The following is an 18,331-nucleotide window of genomic DNA, read 5'->3' as shown; positions in this document are numbered from 1 at the left end:
AATTCACGCCCTTTGTATTCAGATACAAATGATATTGACGATCTGGATGTATTAACACCAGGTCATTTTATAATTGGAAGGCCAATATTTGGCCCGATGGAGACAATTTCAGAGGAAAAAATCGGGAATCTGGATAGATGGAGATTAATTCAGAAAATGAAAAGAGAATTTTGGATTAAATGGAAAGAAGATTATTTGCACACACTGCAACAAAGAAATAAATGGAAAATAGGAATGCAGAATATTAATAAAGGACAGATTGTATTAATAAATGATAAAACCTGTCACCCAGCTAGATGGCCCTTGGGAAAAATAGAAGAAATACAAAAAGGTAGGGACGATAGAGTCAGAGTAGTAACTATAAAACATCAAGACGGGTTGATAAAACGACCTATAACTAAAATTTGTCCATTAGCTGGAATTGAGTCAGAAGAGCAAGACTCAGGAATGACTCCAAAAGAGACCAGAAGTACGCGTAGTAGACCTCGAATGTCCAAGCTAGGACTGATGGCAGCATTGTTAATGCTTGTGTTATGTTGCCAAGTTTCAAATGCAAACATTGCTGCTAGAGGAACGGCGAAGTGTTCAATTGAAAAAATGAACAGTTCCACTTCGATATATTTGGACCCGATGGGGGATGTTGAAATAGTCGCCTTATCCTGGGATTTAATTGTTTATTATAACATGGACCCGTATTTCCAAATGTTAAACGAGGGGGAACGTTGTGAGTTGCTGCGGACACCGCAACTCTACGGTTATACCCGATACTAAGTCAGTATGGCTCTCCTCCGGCAGACGCCGCTAATATTGAACGACACGACAAAGAGTGCGTGCGAGAGAGACAGAAAATCAGTCTGAGCGTGATGTCGGGCGCTGCGTAGCCAGTGCAAATTGATTTGTTCCTTTTGGGTATAAAAATGATCCGATCTGATTCAGATTTAGCAATCTGATAGATATGGTCATTGTCTATGATTCTGCGTTTTTAGTTTTCTCGAATGTGCAATATTGTGGATGCAACAGATTTTCGTCTTTTGTGTGGGCGGAAGGGGGTGGGGCGAAATTCTGAGATATACGTTTTATAGTGAGATATAACAGGAGTGCGGATACTAAATTTGGTTACTCTAGCGTTAATAGTCTCTGAGATTTGTGGATGCCCCAGATTTTCGTCCTTTGCGGGGGCGGAAGGGGGGGGTGTGGCGAAATTTTGAAACAAACTCGTCTCGGTCCGATATATTAGGAGTGTGGATACCAAATTTGGTTGCTCTAGCTTTTGTAGTCTCTGAGATCTAGGCGCTAATGTTTTACTCTAAGCAAAGCCGCCTATGCTACGTGTGTGTTAGAGAGAGACAGGGCGAGAAAAAATGAAATTGTTTTCTTGATGCTGGCTATAATAATAATACGATCCAATTCAGATTCTGCAGTCTTAAAGATATGGTCATTCTCTACAATTCTACGTTTTTGGTTTTTTCATATCTTTCAAATTGTGGATGCCACAGATTTTCATCTTTTGTGGGGGCGGAAGTGGGCGGGGCGAAGTTTTGAAATATTTTTGTAGCAGTGACATATCACAGAAGTCTGGATCCAAAACATCGTTGCTCTAGCTCTTATAGTCTTTGAGCACTAGGCGCTGAAGGGGACGGACAGACGGACAGACGGACAGACAGACAGGGCTCAATCGACTCGGCTATTGATGCTGATCCAGAATATATATACTTTATGGGGTCGGAAACGATTCCTTCTGGACGTTACACACATCCACTTTTACCACAAATCTAATATACCCCAATACTCATTTTGAGTATCGGGTATAAAAAGGGGAAAGAATTGATTGGGAAAATGAGAGTTGTGTGTGGTAAACTTTATACTTTTGAAGATCAATGCAATAATGTCTTAGATAATACGGAAAGACAAATTGCAGACCTGGAGGAAAATAATAAACTTTTCATGACTCAGGATAATAAAAGAAAGAAGCGAGCACCATTTGAGTTTATGGGCTCACTTTATCATATATTATTTGGGATAATGGACGCCGAAGATAGGGAAACGTTGGAAGGAAATATGAAAAATTTATTAGAAAACCAACATAACCTAGATGATTTAATTAAAAAACAAACATCGGTGGTAGAATCAACGGTAAATATTCTCAAAAGAACTACCGAGGAAATAAATTTGAACTTTAGAAGTATGAGCACTAGAGTAGAAAACATAACGGAAGCATTAAAGGAAAGTTTCTATGTGTACAAATAATCCATAGATTTCTTTATGGTAACAAAGCAACTAAGCTCCTTGATTGAAGAGAGCGATAAAATTCAATCAGCAGTTATTAATCTACTGATAGATATTAATCATGGTAGACTAAATCCAAACATTTTAAAACCTATACAATTAAAGGGAGAAATAGCAAAAATAAAAGATAACTTATTAGAAACATTGGTGCTTCCAGGAAAAAGAACAGGAACAGAATTGAAGGAAATTTACAGCCTATTAACAGCGAAAGGAATTTTTGTTGATAACAAATTAATTCTGAACGTGAAGATTCCCCTGTTTGGTAGACCCGCATCCCATTTGTTTAGGATAATTCCAATGCCAGTTGAGCATGAACAAGAATTAGTCAAGGTAGATTTGAGCTCCAGGTATTTAGTATATAATTTCGAAATTGATTCCTATCATTCGATGACTGAAGCTACCTTGAACAAATGCCAAAAATGGCAAACGAATAGAAGAGTATGCGAAGGTAATTGGCCTTGGAGCAATGCCAATGATAATGCTTGTGAGATAGCTCCTTTCAAACCAAAGGGTAATTCAAATTCCGTTTATAGGAAGATAGCAGAGACAAGGTCATTTTGGGTCGAATTAGAAAGACAGGGTAGTTGGATCTTCAAAGTTCCAGTAAACACTAATGCTAGAATTCAATGTAGTAACTCAAATCAAGAACTAATAGATATTCCGCAACAAGGAATTTTAACAATAATACATGGTTGTACTGTGCGAACCGATGATAAAATACTAGTACCTCATCACAGTATTCAAACAGAAAGCTACGAGCCAATTTCATCCTTTTATATAAGTAATATAAGCAAAATACCAAAAATTGTTTGGAATCCATTAACAGTACCATTAATTAACCATACAGAAGAAATGGATAAGTTAAGAAACGAAATAAAATTGTTAAAGGAAGGTCATCATGACTTAAAAGGACTTAAGTTCCATCATGTATCTGGACATGCGGCCTTGATTATCGGAATCATAATAATGATAATATTAATAATCTATGCCATAAGAAGAATTAAAGTATCGCGAAAACTGCAAACGATAGCACTTCCCTACCCACTGTAATTGACTGTAAATGATTATCTGTACTTGTAATTATAGCTATAAAGAAAATGTACACAAAAAGGTTCACAAGAATCCAAATACAAACAATGCCACTTTCGGCCCTTTGCAGAATGTTCAAACATGAACATATTATCGTCAATACAATGCCACTTTCGGCCCCTTGCAGAATGTTTAAATATAAATAGATTATTGTACACATAAACTCATGTAACAACACCGATCTCTAAAGAAATAACATAAAGTAGACAAGTTATGACTGCACTGGTGTAAACAGAGATCTGTAACCCATTAATACGACAACAAAACACAAGTGGAGAAAACACTTAACAAATGCGGTCCTAAAATAAAACTAATGTAAGCATGTACTCAAAAAGACACCCTCAGTAAAGTGTATCCTCTGCGTAGGTCTAACGATAATTATAGACTACCAAATTGTACCTCCTACCTCATTGTCAAATCACATATAAGGCTCTGATGTTAAGAATAAAATTCAGTTTGAATTAACAACTCAACTCGCAAATGTCTAGACTTTTCTTTTAAGGTCTTAACATTGCTCTAGCTTTTATAGTCTTTGACCACTAGGCGCTGATAGGGACGGGCAGACGGACAGACGGACAGACGGACGGACGGACGGACAGGGCTTAATCGACTCGGCTATTGATGCTGATCAAGAATATATATACTTTATGGGGTCGGAAATGATTCCTTCTGGACGTTACACACATCCATTTTCACCACAAATCTAATGTACCCCAATACTCATTTTGTGTATCGGGAATAAAAATGTGCCAGGAGCATTGTAAAAAATGTTTGTGCCTTTTATGACATCAGTGCACAAGTACAAAGCGGTCCAATCAAAATCCCTAATGAGGTTATTAAGCTTCGCAAACTCGGCTTTACGAAAGTAGCGGACACGTTCAGGTAGCCTACTCGACCGATTCAATACAGTTGGTCCTATATCTAGCGACATTTCGAAAGTAGGATGGTAGGCGTCTTCAGGTATAGTGGGCGGAAGGCCTCGGGTTAACAACACTAAGGTCGGATCCGATACAAAGCACAGATCGAGCAATCGACCCAAGGAATTTTTCACATGATTGACTTGAGACAGGGACAGGTCAAGCAAGCCGTCAACAAAGTCATGTCGTGACATGGGCACAAGGATACTAGACTCGTTTGACACACTGGAATGATTTGTAAGAGTTATGGGGGGCCAATTCTTCTTCTTAGCCTTAAACTCCTTCAACACCAAATGCTCCGGCCAAAATTTGGCAGACCAAATGGTGTCAAATTGAGTTGGGGAGATGTTTATCTTAAACGAGGCTATCTCACTGGCATAAGAGAAGTTAAACTTTTCCACTTTACCACCGGAACGTCTTGTTACTGGTGGGATCGGGATGGACGGGACAACTAGCGAACTTGCGGACACCACGGACACGGACGCTGCAGACGTACTTGGCTGCACGTTCTCCGAAGCGATGAATTCGTCTACCGAACCTGCATCGCCAGCAGCTGTCGTTGCCCTTGGAGTGGCAAACGAGATCAACTGCTGCTTACTTGGAGTGGTTGGAGTCAGTTTTTCGGCGGCGCACGGCTGAGTGACGGCTGGCACTTGCAGATCCCGCGGAGTGACTCTTTTACGCCTCGGAGACTCATTCAGCAGTTGCAGGCTGCCAAATTGAGACTCCATGGCTAGGAGTCGATCGTACTTCTTTTTAAAGACAACGATCAGCTCCTTAAAGCCCTTCCGCGGGTGATGGGTGATCTCTTTCCGACAGGATTTTTTGTCACATACCACAAAAAACTCCATAATAAGAAATTTGAACAAAATTAAAATCAAATAATATTCCAAAACAAATGGCTATCAAACCAGTGTGCCAGACAAACGCTAATAGCAGGAGAGGAGAACAGTTTCAGCAGCAGCTAATGAGAGAGAGAGCTACTGAACAGAAAGTTACGAGAGCGAGAGAGAAAGAACAGCTATTGAAGTTGAGGTGATTGCAAGAGAGTGATAAAACAACAAAAGCTACAAGACGAGCGAAGAGAGCTGTAATGCAATGTAATGCGTACTCACGGCAACAACACAAGCACGACAAGCCGACGCCGAAAAATTAGAAGTTAAATAAATAATGTTTAAACACAAATCAAAAGGCATGCACTCTCGGAATAGAATAGATTTCCAGATTGTAGGCTGGTTAGGAAGTTAATTAAAGTCTATTTATGAAAACAGCGGTTGTTTATGCAAAACAAAGGGAAAATATGCGGAGCGCAAAACAAAAACGCGTCTGATCTACGAAAAAGAACGAACGAATTGGTGTTAGCTCCGTTAACTTAAAGAAACGAATTCATACCTATTGAAGATCCACCAGATTCAGATGCCAACTGGTGAAAAGAGATCGCAAGTCCATCGAGAACAAGTCCGCAGCATGTGAGCAAAGATAGATGCGGAGTTTGAGACCTGATTCGCAGCGATGCTGGAAGCCGATCCAGAGGGTTCAGATGAGGTCCAAGGGATTTATGACGACTGCTAAGCGGCTTACGGAAAATGTATTGCTAAACTCAATCATCAGCTGGAGACCCTACTGTTATTCCAACGGCGCAACTAGCCGTCTAGAAGCCTTCGTCCAGCAGTTGGAAGTTTTCAGTTGGGACTACCAGCAGTTGCCCACTTTCAGGTACTTATTCACAGCCATCTACACCAGATAACTAGCATGGCAGCCCATGACTCACTCCACTCCACTCACGAGCGAGGGTTTCGAGGCAATTTTAATCCGTCACCTTCCAGAAACAATCTAATAAATGTATGCCCTCACTGCATTCAAATGACTGAGCATCACTCGCTCCAACTACATTAGGAAAAGTCAGCTTTGTTTGAACTTTTATGCAGGAATGCCAGAGCGCCCACCATCACTTGTGAAGACCGGCACCACACGCGTCTGCACCGTGGCTATCCCATTTCGAACAAGTCGAATTCCACAGTGGTAGAAAATTCGTCAGCGTGGCCCGAGCTAAGTCTACGAGTATTTAACGCACAAAATCCAAGACTTATTTCGCCTCCAGCACCTGGGGACGAATTTCCGCTCCCTCGCTCTGATCGATTCAACCCATATCATTTTGGATCAGGTCTGGGGTATTCAAGGTCCATCGCATTGGCCCAGTTTCTGAGGAACGAGAATCGTTTAAAAAATGACCTTCCATTAAAAGTACGACTCCGTGAGCCTAGAATAATGACACTACTACAGAGAATGCCATGCTGTACTCAAGCCTGAGAATACTACCATGAAAGTCCGCGTTTTATTCAACGCATCCAGCCCGTCGAGCAATGGCATGAGCTTAAATGATCTTCTGTATGCTGGTCCGGTCCTCCAATGTGGCTTAACCCTTCAGATCCTGAAGTGGCTTTATTTCCGGTACGTTTTCAATGCGGATATCATCAAAATAGATCGACAGACTTGAGTCCGAAGCACACCCACTTTCAGAGAATATTATTTCGGAGAGATCCTGAAGACAGCTACGACGTAAAGTTTCGATTTCCTAAAGCAAGTCACACTATTCGACATTTTATGTATGTAGACGATGACTTGGCACGAGCAGACTCCCACACAGCAAGGTTGTTCGATCCGGCGCTATGGTTTATCCCATTTATTATAAGAGTTAGGATAGGACAAATATTTACCAAGCGAATTGTAGACTTGGCAAAGTTTTCTGAAGAGTTACTTCGTTCTCGACCAGATCTGTATTCCAAGATGGATTGGTGACGGATATCCTGCCAAATATGCCGACGGCGTTTACGACCTTCTACCACTGGACAGATACCAAGTCCTCCCCTGGCTGAGGAAGCCCGGGAGCCACTGGACTACCTTCGTGGCCAACGGAGTAATAAGGATGACTTAAACTACCGATACCGAGAATTGGTCTCACCTTCCGTTCAAGTATAGCCCTGCGGACTTAGCCAGTAGAGGCGTATCCTTAGAGGAGCTAATTTATATCGAATTCTGGTGGCACAGACAGCTTGGTTACAAAATCCCCGCGTATAATGGCCACCACATATCGAGGACTCTCCCGTTATGACCCTTGAGCAATGCACTGTAAAGGTCCACTTCGCACCGAGCCCATCCGAAGAATTTCTCGAGCGCTTCTCCAAGCTTGAGATAGCTCTGCGAGTCCGTGCGTATGTCCTCCGCTTACCACCACCTCCGACCACCTTACAAGTGGAGAAATTACCGAAGCTGAACGAGCTGTCATCCTAGAGAATATCCTAAAGAATATTCCGAGGAGTATCACTGCCTAAGTAATAAGCGTCCAGTGCCAAGGTCAAATTCTATTTTGAACCTAAACCCTTTCCCAGACCGACTTGTGCTCATAAGATCATGCCGCCGTGTCACAACTTATAAATTTCTGAATTATGACGATCGTTATCCAATTATTCTTCCGTACAGTTCTCGGCTGTCTCGCCTTCTAGCTTAGTTCACACACGGGATAGCTCTGTGTTCTTAACCAGTTCCATGCTCCTCATTCTAGTCTTCCACAATCATCCGCTCCGGAGCTGCGACTGCATTCTCCACCTGGACCCCGAGCCGAGATGCCCTCATTAGCAAGTCTTGCACGAACTGCCGGGCTCACCAACACTCGTTAGTTAAAGGGGGGTAGATGTTTAGGGCAGCGCTGTTGCCGCTCTTGTTAGTATTCTCTCAATCGCTTCAACCGCTCTCAATCTGTATTCTTACGATCCACATAGCTCTCAGCGTTTAAAAGCATGTAAGCTAAAGTTAGTTACGATACCATCCCCACAACAATCGGCCGTGTTTTGTACATACATACATAAGAACAATACATACGAAAATATATACATTTATATATATACATAGTGAAAGAACCATTGCACCCTTACAATTCTACGTACTCATCGTTAGAGTCCCTCGAATCCGCCCCCCACAATCACACTGAAAATGTCGTTTTCAGGCCCATTGGCATTTTGAGGAACTCAAATTTTCCTAAAGCAGTCCCAAACTATGTATGTATATCTAATCGAATCCCTCTTAACAAACACATGTAAATAACCACTTTTGAAGTAAAGTTATAAAGAGTCTTCTGTTGGCTAATTTGTCCAGCATCATCCAGATCATCGATGAGGGGAATGGGATAGTTGTCTTTAATCAAAATCTTGTTAAGTTTTTAAAATCTGTGCATAACCTGAAGTCCCCTGTTTTCTTTTTAACTAATACGTTAGGTGTAGCGTATTTAGAATAACTTGGTCATATTATCCCGTTCTTTAAATATTCATCTAGTAATTGTTGCAGTTTATTTATCATCTTTATTCAAACAAAAAATGTTTTTGAGTTTTCTAATTTTGAGTTTTATGATTTATTGGTCTGGTAAGATCGCTAAAATTTTCAGTTAATACTTCAATAACTACTTCACAAATATCCTAAGCATTCATTACAATCCACATTAACGGTATCCCTAACAATTTCATTAACATCCACACTAACGGTATCCCTAACAATATCATTAACATTAGCTATTTCCATCACCTCATCCCTAACTATTTAATTCAAATTTTCACTTATATTTGTTCACTTTTTATTATATTAATACTAATAATTATACTGTTTACCTATTCACTGATTACGAATTTGATGTCAATTATCCTGTTTCGAGATGTATCGAGTTTTGATCTCTTCAAAAGATCTATTGAAAAGCGGAAGATGTAGATGTAAATTTAGTAAAGTCGAAGAGTTATATTTGATGGCCTTATTGGATTCGCTATCTTAATTTATTTGAAAACTGAATTCAAATGCGTAACTATTAACACCAAGAAACGAACTCAAAAGTACCCGAGTCAACAGTTTTAGGTGAATCCCATGAATTTTTTTAATAAGTTTAGACCCTGTTTCGGTCATATTGGCTTTTTGATGTGATTTGAAAATCCTGATGACCTAGTAAAGAATGGATCTCGGATTCAGACTCAGCGACATCAAAAACATAAAGCACACATAGTCAGACCCCCAGATCATAATGTTTTGTTAAAGTATGTGGCAAAATATTCTCCAGAACGTCATTGGCGATTTTGGAATCTGTACCTTAGTTTTCCTTTGGACATGGCTGCCCCGAATGCCACGATCGCTGTTAATTTTTTTTTTTACGGTTGATTGTGGTGCAGTTAGTCGCTCTCGTTGATTTGGTTTGGCTAACATTTATGATCTTATTTTTGTCTTAGTCATGAATATTACCCAGCATGACTCTTCTTCCTGGTGTCGAGGAAGTCGATGATTCTGCTCTTCCACGACCTACGACGCCAAAGTTAGATCTTTGCCTGTCGACTGGTGCTGTCACCGCGTGCCGTTGGTGAAATTGTGCTCACGCATGCGATCAGTTTGGCTTTTATATCATTGGGTTGATAGGCCAAGTCCGATATCCACCTCTTTAGTTGGTTTAATTTTATGTCGCCCACACTTCTGATATTGCGAGAGTGTAAGCAATTGAGAGAGTGAAGCGAGGCTTCTTACTGGTGTCGAGGAAGTCGATGATGCTGCTCTTCCACGATCTACGACGCCAAAGTTGGATCTTTGCCTGCCGACTGTTGCTGTCACCGCGTGCCTTTGGTGCAATTGTGCTTACGCATGCGATCAGTTTGGCTTTTATATCATTGGGTTGATAGGCCAAGTCCGATAGCCACCTCTTTAGTTGGTTTAATTTTATGTCGCCCACACTTCTGATATTGCGAGAGTGTAAGCAATTGAGAGAGTGAAGCAAGGCTTGTACTTCAAGATCTTAATTCTCCAAGCACGTCCTTCTTCTCTCGATCGGCCATTTAGAATGACCGAGCGTCGATCTACTTCTTAAGTGGTCGTTTATTCGGTGTATTATTCTATTTATTCTAGCGTGGCCGTACATTTAGGGATTATTACTATAAAGTAGGGTTACCGTATTGACGATATGGGTTATTCATCACCTGTTATTATTGAGATGCAATAGGAGGAAAAGAATGAAATGAACCAATCAATAAACCAACGAATCGATCTCTGAGTACCATGCATAAATACCACCAAAAATTTAATTTTTCCAGATGTTTAACTCTGATTAACAAAAAAAAAAGATGCAGTTTAATTTTAAATATATTTATACCTTGTACTACAATAGCCCGATTCCACAAATAGCATTAGCATATTTCTATTGACGTGACTCAGATCTGAAAATTCAAAGACTCATGAAAGTGATACACGGGAAACCTCGTACATGAGAATATCAGGATAAATAGACTGCAAATTTATGTTTATAAAAAGTAAATATGTATATACGAACTTACTTATTTTCTCTTTCCCGCTTATATGGTTTTTTTTCAATATTGTTGCCTATTACGTGCGTCTACTCATTCAGCCCTACAGCAGTTGCCACCAATCCCAAAATAAATGCTGTTGTCGCGAGTTTTGATCCTCACATAGTTTCATAGTTTTTATAACTTATAATTTTATATATTTTTTTTATATTTAAATATTTTTAACAAAACAAAATTAAAAAAGAAAGTAATTCGTAAACTAAACAATGTTAGCTGACAGTGTCACCGTAAAATAGTTTATAAACGTATAATATATGTGCCTTGTTATAGCCAGAGCAACAGATTTTATTGAAAAATAGCAGTCATTTCTTTAGCGGATTTATTACAGCAAATAAAGTCATTCACTTAATTTGATGAATGTTCACTGGTGGAACCCTGCTATTAATCAAACCCTCCCAAATCCGGGATGATTTCATATATTTTTGATATTGGTTTATTTTATTTCTAGATGAAAACGGAAAAAAAATAGCTAGTAATATGAGAAATAATAAAACGAGTCGGAGTTAGAAAATTTGTGGGAAGAAAATTGTATTGCTCTGACGGAGAAAATCAATGTTGTGTTTCGAGTTAGTAACAAATGACCAGTCACGCTATGACATTGAATTTCATGGCAATATGAATTTTTCGATGAAGATATACATATGAACATACATTTTGAACGACTGTATGAACCAGCCGCTGAGGAATATATATGTAAGTCGTCGCAAAGTTCGGGACATAATTTAGTGGAATACAATAGACAGGAGTGTAATAAGTTAAATTTTTTGCCTGAATAGGACATAATAATTCGATTGGCATTTGGCAATTATTGCTGTCTAGTTGCTTGAGAATTGTGGGATTTATACATATGTACATACATACACATGTATATAAGAATATTTCTGATAAAAAAATATTTGATTGGATATATTTCTTAATATCCTCGCATGACACCATTTATACATGATTACATATTAATGATTTACAATGCACTTATGTATGTATTTATGTTTATTAATCGTACATTTCACGTTTATTTTTATAAATGAGTTACACTATGTAATACTAATGTTCCATATCCCTAGAACTAATATTTAACGGTCATGGTTTAATTTTGAATAATCATTACACCTACAAATCTACAAATCTTACCATATAAAAGTAATTAAAATTTCTAGTTAGAGATCTTTATTTTGTTTGTCTGTTGTTGTTCTTTATTCTATTGGTTTTTCATTAGAGATTTTTAAACGAGAACTGACAGTATTTGCCCAAAATTTTTCTATCAGTCGGTGTAAGAGGGCCCTAATAGGGAGGCACCATTAAGCGATTGTTGGGCTCGGTGCACGAGTGCATTTTTGTTTCTTTGTCACTAAGACTATTTTTCAAATTCTTGACACGTCTCGCAGAGTCGTATAATTAACTATCTAGCACATTTAAACATTTTTTATATTTACAGCAGCCTGCTCATTAGTTTTTCTTACTCAGACGCTGGCATTACTTGGGCCTGAGGTATACAAAATCCTGTTTTTTTTTTGTGAAGGTGAATAAGATTATTCTAGGCGTTCAAATGAACGTATGGCTATGTAAGTATTCAATGGTATGTATGCATGCATGTTTGCGTGTAATCCTTTGTGAAGTAAGTTTTCGCTCATAAATAGTAATATTCTTTATTAATTTGTTTTTTAATTTTTATGCTTGTTTGTTTTTCTTTCATTAGGTTAACTTGTTTATTAGCATTGCAGTTATGTTTATGTTTACATATATTAATTCACATAAGAATACGCTTGTGTACTTGTGTATTTCAAGTCAAGCATATTTATATGCGATTAGAAATGCCGGTCAAGATCTTCTTATCCCATATAATAAAAAACTAAGTGATGACGCGGCTGGTTGTGGATACCTTTACGAATGATTATGTCAATGTATGTCGATTAAGATATAAAATAAAAGATTTGCACTATCAATGCTTATATTCCGGGTAGCAACCATTCTCGATGACTTGTCCGGATTGACTGTTGTTGCTGCTGCTGGTATCGCCTGATTGATGTTGAAGCTGTTGCTGATGATGGTGCTGCTGATACAACGGTAGTTGGTGAAGCTGAAGCTGTTGTTGACTTGCTGCTACCGTATCGGCCGACTGTAATACGCGTCGAGTACGAAGCTGGATAGCACTTCCACTGCTTTCCGTCTCCGTTGAGGGCGGTGAGGGATAGAAGTCCCTCTGACTTACACTTGTACCATTTGGGACAACTGGCAAACCCAGTATACAGTTGTTGCTGGCTGCCACCGCCGTTGCCGCTGAGGAGGATTGAGGATCGCCGTGGTGAAGATGCGGAAGCTGATGGTGGATAACGTTGCTCGTTGTAGCCCCTGACATTGGTCCTACGCCGTTGTATGGTTGGGAATCCGAAATTGTTGCGGACTGCGGCTGGTCCAATACCACGACGGATACCACATCTTCACTCGCCCACCGGGCTAACTGTTGTTGAGCTTGAATAAAGTCATCACTAGAAAATAATAATCGTAACAGGAACAACGGTACATGGTAAGAAAGCAGGGGGCGTTCACGGGAAAAATGGAATAGGATTGGTTCAGGTTGAAAAGATTCGAAAAAGATTCTGGTTTTACCGGCCCAATAAAAATTTGTAAATTCTGATTAAACATGTAAATCTTCATTCAGAAATATTTTCATTTATACTTGGCTTTTAAAAAGTTACGAAAGAATGTGTAAATTAATATCAGTGCTCGGCACTCAGACACTCAAGCGGTGAGCAGTGGGCTTGTGTGTGTAGCAAAAACCCTAACATGCTTACACTGGGAAAAACGATTTGTACTTTCGTGCCGGGGCCTAACAAAGGCTTACGGCTTTTTATACCAGATACACAAATTGAGTTCGATTTGTGGGGAAAGTGGATGTGTGTAACGTCCAGGCCGTTCAGAGCGTTTCCGACCCCATAAAGTATATATATTCTCGATCAGCATCAATAGCCGAGTCGATTGAGCCATGTCTGTCTGTCCGTCCCTATGCGCGCCTAGTGCTCAAAGACTAAGAGCTAGAGCAACGACTTTTTATATCCAGACTTCTGCAATATGTCACTGTTACAAGTGTATTTCGAAAATTCTCCCCGCCCCTACAAACGACGAAAATCTGTGGCATCCATAATTTTAAAGATACGAGAAAACCAAAATCGCATTATCGTAGAGAATATAATATATCTTCTAGACGGTAGAATCTGAACCAGATCGTATTATTATTACAGCCAGAATGAAGAAAACAGTTTCATTCACTCTCGCTCTGTCTCTCTCTAACACACACGTTTCATATCGAACCTGCACCAGTGTATTTAAAAATTTCGCCTCTGAGCTGCTGTCGACCCCGTCCACCCCCGCAAAGGAAAATCTTTGGCATCCACAGATCTCAGAAACTATTAAAGCTAGGGCAACCAAATGTGTGTATAACACACACTTCTGTTAAATCTAACTGTTACAAGTGAATTTCAAGATTTTGCCCCACCCCCTTCCGCCCACACAAAGAACGAAAATCTGTGGCATCACAATTTTGAAGATACGGGAAAATTAAAAACGCACAATCATAGAAAATTACCATATGTAACAGATTGCCTAATTTTTATCAGATCGGATTATTACTATAGCCAAAAGTAACAAATAAATTTTCGGTCTCTACACAGCGCCCGTCGACACGATCAGACTGATTTTCTGTCTCTCTCGCACGCACTCGTTTTCGTTCAGTGCTCGCGCCGTCTGCCGAAGGAGAGCTATACTGACTTAGTATCGGGTATAAACAAAGAGTTTCGGTCGCAGCAGCAACTAACAACGTTCCCCCTCGTTTATACTGTACGTGAGCGACAACGCAGCAGCAGCGACTTTTCAAAACGTTATCTTTGTTGAAAATAAAATTCGAATGGTATTGCTTCATCGCCATGATTCTTCTTACGCTTTCTTAAGTTTTTTCTTCTTCGTCTTTCAATTGTTTTTGCTTTTGGTCGTCTATAACTGGGAACTGACAGAATCGGTTAAATTTCGTTAACTAAAAACGAATAACCTTTGAAATCGTTTAAGCAACTAATTTGGTTCCGCCTGTTTGATGTGTCAATTCATATTCATCGACCCTGCCCCGTACAATAGATAAATTCAACTGGTTATAGGTTATATATAAAATCGGAAGAAACGACCGCGGCTCGATTTTAGTATTTTTGTATAAAGATTGTATGCTTACTAAACAAGAAAAAAGATAGTTGAATACCTGCTTCCTATCAAGTAGCACAGCAGACACTTAAAGAATATATTGAAAATGCTTTCAACCAGAAGATCTAATCTTTCCCGACAAGGCCGTAATTCAGTTAAGCATCGGAACTTTGTGAATCAATCCACTAAAAAATAACGAGAATCGGGTCGCGTTCGTGCTTCTTAAACACAAGAGCAGAAGAAATCATCGAGCTCAACGTAGAGTTCAAGAATAGCACATTCATCGCGCAAGCGAAAAAAGATGAGTTGGGCTAAGCGCCGGGCCATGTCAGCACAAAGAGAAGCCTAGCATACATACACATATCTCTTAACGCATATTATTATTTTTCTTCTGCCCTACGCTTTTAATTGATTCATCGACGTTCGTCATCCGACGGAAGCTGTGAGGAAGGCCCGTCTGCATAGCAAAGCTTTACATCAAGATCGATCATCTCCGCAATTACAAATTTCGCCATCTGGAACAGTGGCCTGTCTGCCTCATATTCTAAACTGTCATAAACTAAATTAAAACTTTTTCTTAATCTCATAAACACGGATTGTCATCGGGCTTGCTTGTTTATAACTATTTGCATCAAACAACCCCATCAGTCATCTCGAAAATAAAACATATTCATATATTCGTATATACTAGAATTAATGGGCATTGTTTGTGAGCATTTTGGCGCATTAAAGTTTTCGGCAGAAACGCTGGATTATGTAGCCTTGATAGTAAAGTGAAATTTCCACTACTGACTTTGCCACCTAGACCATTGCTTTTTTTACTTCATTGTGAAATATCATAATAGAAGCATCCTTTGGCAAATACATATGTAATCATATAATCAATGTTCCCAAATGACTTCCTTCGGTGCTACGAATGAGAAACAGGCGAAGCATCCAGTGTACAGCAAAAGAGAAGGATCGAGAAGAAGGCTGTCAAATATGACTGAGTAAGAACGAGCATCCGTGTGAGTTCGAAACAGACTAAACATACATACATACAGACCACAACAAAAAGCATAAAAAAAGCGTCAACATTTTGTCAGAACCCTACACATATGATATATTTTAAGACTTTTTCATATCAGAACAAATGCGGAGGCTGTAGAAGGTACAGGGTCACTTCGTGCCGGGAGAGGCTTATTTCGCAAGGTATTAAATATTAATATGAGAGTGTACGTATTCTGGCTGTAGTAATAACACCAGTCAACAAACAAAACGAGGGGGAACGTTGTGAGTGGCTCCTGCGACCGCAACTCTACATTTATATTGCAATTATTTGATCAACATTCGCTTCTAGCTCTTGCTTAAGCCGGTCGTGTTGCACCTGCATTCTCTTCCCTTTGTTTAAATCAGGGACCGTAAATAATGATTTTTTTTTTTTTTTATAAAAAAATCTTTTACTTTTTATGCATCTAAAAAAACATTATGTACACCAAAATCTTTATTTTTGTACAATCTCTGCATTGCCGCCATGATTTGCAAGTTTTTGACTTTTTACGTTTTTCTTCACTAATAATCATTATTTTTGAGTAATTTGATAAAACTTAGACTTCATCATTATTCTTGATAAAAAAAAAATAGAACTGAAAAATAATGATTATCTATGATTTTTATTTTTTTCGCTTAAAATATAACTCAACAGGAATTTACGGCTTCTGTGTTAGAATGTTCGCCAATATTATTGCATATCCTTGTTAAAATTTTCGTTATGACAATTTTTAACATTTTTGTATACCCGATACTCAAAATGAGTATTGGGGTATATTAGATTTGTGGTAAAAATGGATGTGTGTATCGTCCAGAAGTGAGTGTTTCCGACCCGATAAAGTCCATAAAGTCTTGATCATCATCAATAGCCTAGTCGATTGAACCATGTCTGTCTGTCTGTCCTTCCGTCCGTCCGTCTGTCCGTCCCTATCAGCGCCTAGTGCTCAAAGACTATAAGAGCCCCGCCCACTTCCGCCCCCACAAAGGACGAAAATCTGTGGCATCCACAATTTTAAAGATACGAGAAAACCAAAAACGCAGAATCGTGGAGAATGACCATATCTTCTAGACTGCAGAACTGCAAGAAATTGGATCGTATCATTTTTATTATAGCCAGAAGAAAACAATTTCACTTTTTCTCGCCCTGTCTCTCTCTAGCACACACGTATCATAGCCGGCTTTGCTTAGCGCAAAACATTAGCGCCTAGATTTCAGAGACTATAAGAGCTAGAGCAACCAAATTTTGAATCCACATTCCTATGATATCGAACCTGCACAAGTGTATTTCAAAACTTCGCCCTACCCCTTTCCGCCCCCGCAAAGGACGAAAATCTGTGGCATCCAAGATAGGAGAAAATTAAAAACGCACAATCATGGAGAATGGCCATATCTACCAGATTGTTGAATCCGAATCAGATCGGATTATTATGATAGCCAAAAGTAACAAATCAATTTGCAGTGGCTACGCAGCGCCCGTCGACACGTTTTGACTGATTTTCTGTCTCTCTCGCACGCACTCCTTGTCGTTTAATGTAGCCATAACGACTATGTATCGGGTATAAATGTAGAGTTGCGGTCGCAGTAGCAACTCACAACGTTCCCCCTCGTTGTCATTTTTTTTTGGTATATCATCGATTCTCTTAAATATTGATTATAATTTGTGTTGATCACCAGAGTTTCGTTTGTAAACAAGTGTTTAATATAAATACAATATAGGAACGTAATAACTGACTCATGCAAGCCATTTGTTATTGCTTTTACCCAGTCTGCTTTTGGTCATCGTTTCTTCGGTGTGCACTGCTCTCGCGCATCAGCGTTTGCATCGCAAAGAAAAGCGAATTCGGTGGTGTAATTATTGGCGATTAATTCCTTAGCTGCGGGCTGTGTGACGATCTGATCTCGAAACGTATGAGCCTGTCTTGGTCATGTCTGGCTTGTCGGGAGATTGAGGCCGAAATGCGCACTTTCATGAGACAGACACGAACTGGGTTTCTGGATGTCCGTAAACAATTCGTGGCTCTCAACGAGAAATTTCTAGCCCTAGAATCGCAGTTTCTTGGGCTCAAACTCTTGAGCGAATCGCTTAGACGGAAAATTCCGCATAATGATACCAATCTCTTCCCACCTTCATCCATCGAAAGCATTTGTTACTCCGTGTGGTCATGCCTCGGCGTTGTCTGTAAATCCGTCAACGGCAGCTCCGGTGTTTTTTACACCGAACAATGTGCTTCCATCGAGCATCCAAGTTCCCATCAGCATCAATCCCATCCCTGCAGTTTCTGCTGCCATCACTACCGGCGTGATGAGTGCTCCTAGTGCGGGTGTGCTGGTTGCTGGTGATGTCTTGCCAAGTCCTGCTCCACCCGTTGCTGCCAATGGTTCTGCCCCAGGACCGAGATCTCTGCTATCTCGGCTACAACCGAGGATGTTAAACAACATCTTTCC

At 39.6% G+C, this 18,331-nt stretch overlaps 1 protein-coding gene and 1 long non-coding RNA gene across 14 annotated transcripts in view; one reads left to right on the top strand and one right to left on the bottom strand.

Annotated features, from left to right (window-relative positions):
• Positions 1-10,280: 10,280 nt before the first annotated feature.
• On the top strand, positions 10,281-12,621 carry LOC117186729. Its single transcript, XR_004471660.1, has 2 exons — positions 10,281-10,618; positions 10,714-12,621. It is a non-coding gene; the product is annotated as an uncharacterized LOC117186729 (long non-coding RNA).
• Positions 12,030-18,331, bottom strand: part of LOC108160402 (disintegrin and metalloproteinase domain-containing protein 11) — a 551,474-nt gene continuing 545,172 nt past the window's right edge. For 11 of the 13 annotated variants that reach the window (XM_033387853.1, XM_033387852.1, XM_033387855.1 and 8 more), the window contains one exon: positions 12,030-13,158. In XM_033387853.1, coding sequence (XP_033243744.1) covers positions 12,612-13,158 — 547 coding nt within the window. In that variant the 3' untranslated portion in view covers positions 12,030-12,611. The remainder of the gene's footprint in view (positions 13,159-18,331) is intronic. The other 2 variants (XM_033387863.1, XM_033387866.1) reach the window with 2 other exon arrangements.

The sequence above is a fragment of the Drosophila miranda genome, chromosome XR, assembly GCF_003369915.1.
Source record: "Drosophila miranda strain MSH22 chromosome XR, D.miranda_PacBio2.1, whole genome shotgun sequence".
Lineage (NCBI taxonomy): Eukaryota > Metazoa > Arthropoda > Insecta > Diptera > Drosophilidae > Drosophila > Drosophila miranda.
The sequence above is the reverse complement of the archived record's forward strand: the minus strand, read 5'-3'. Positions and strand labels throughout refer to the sequence as shown.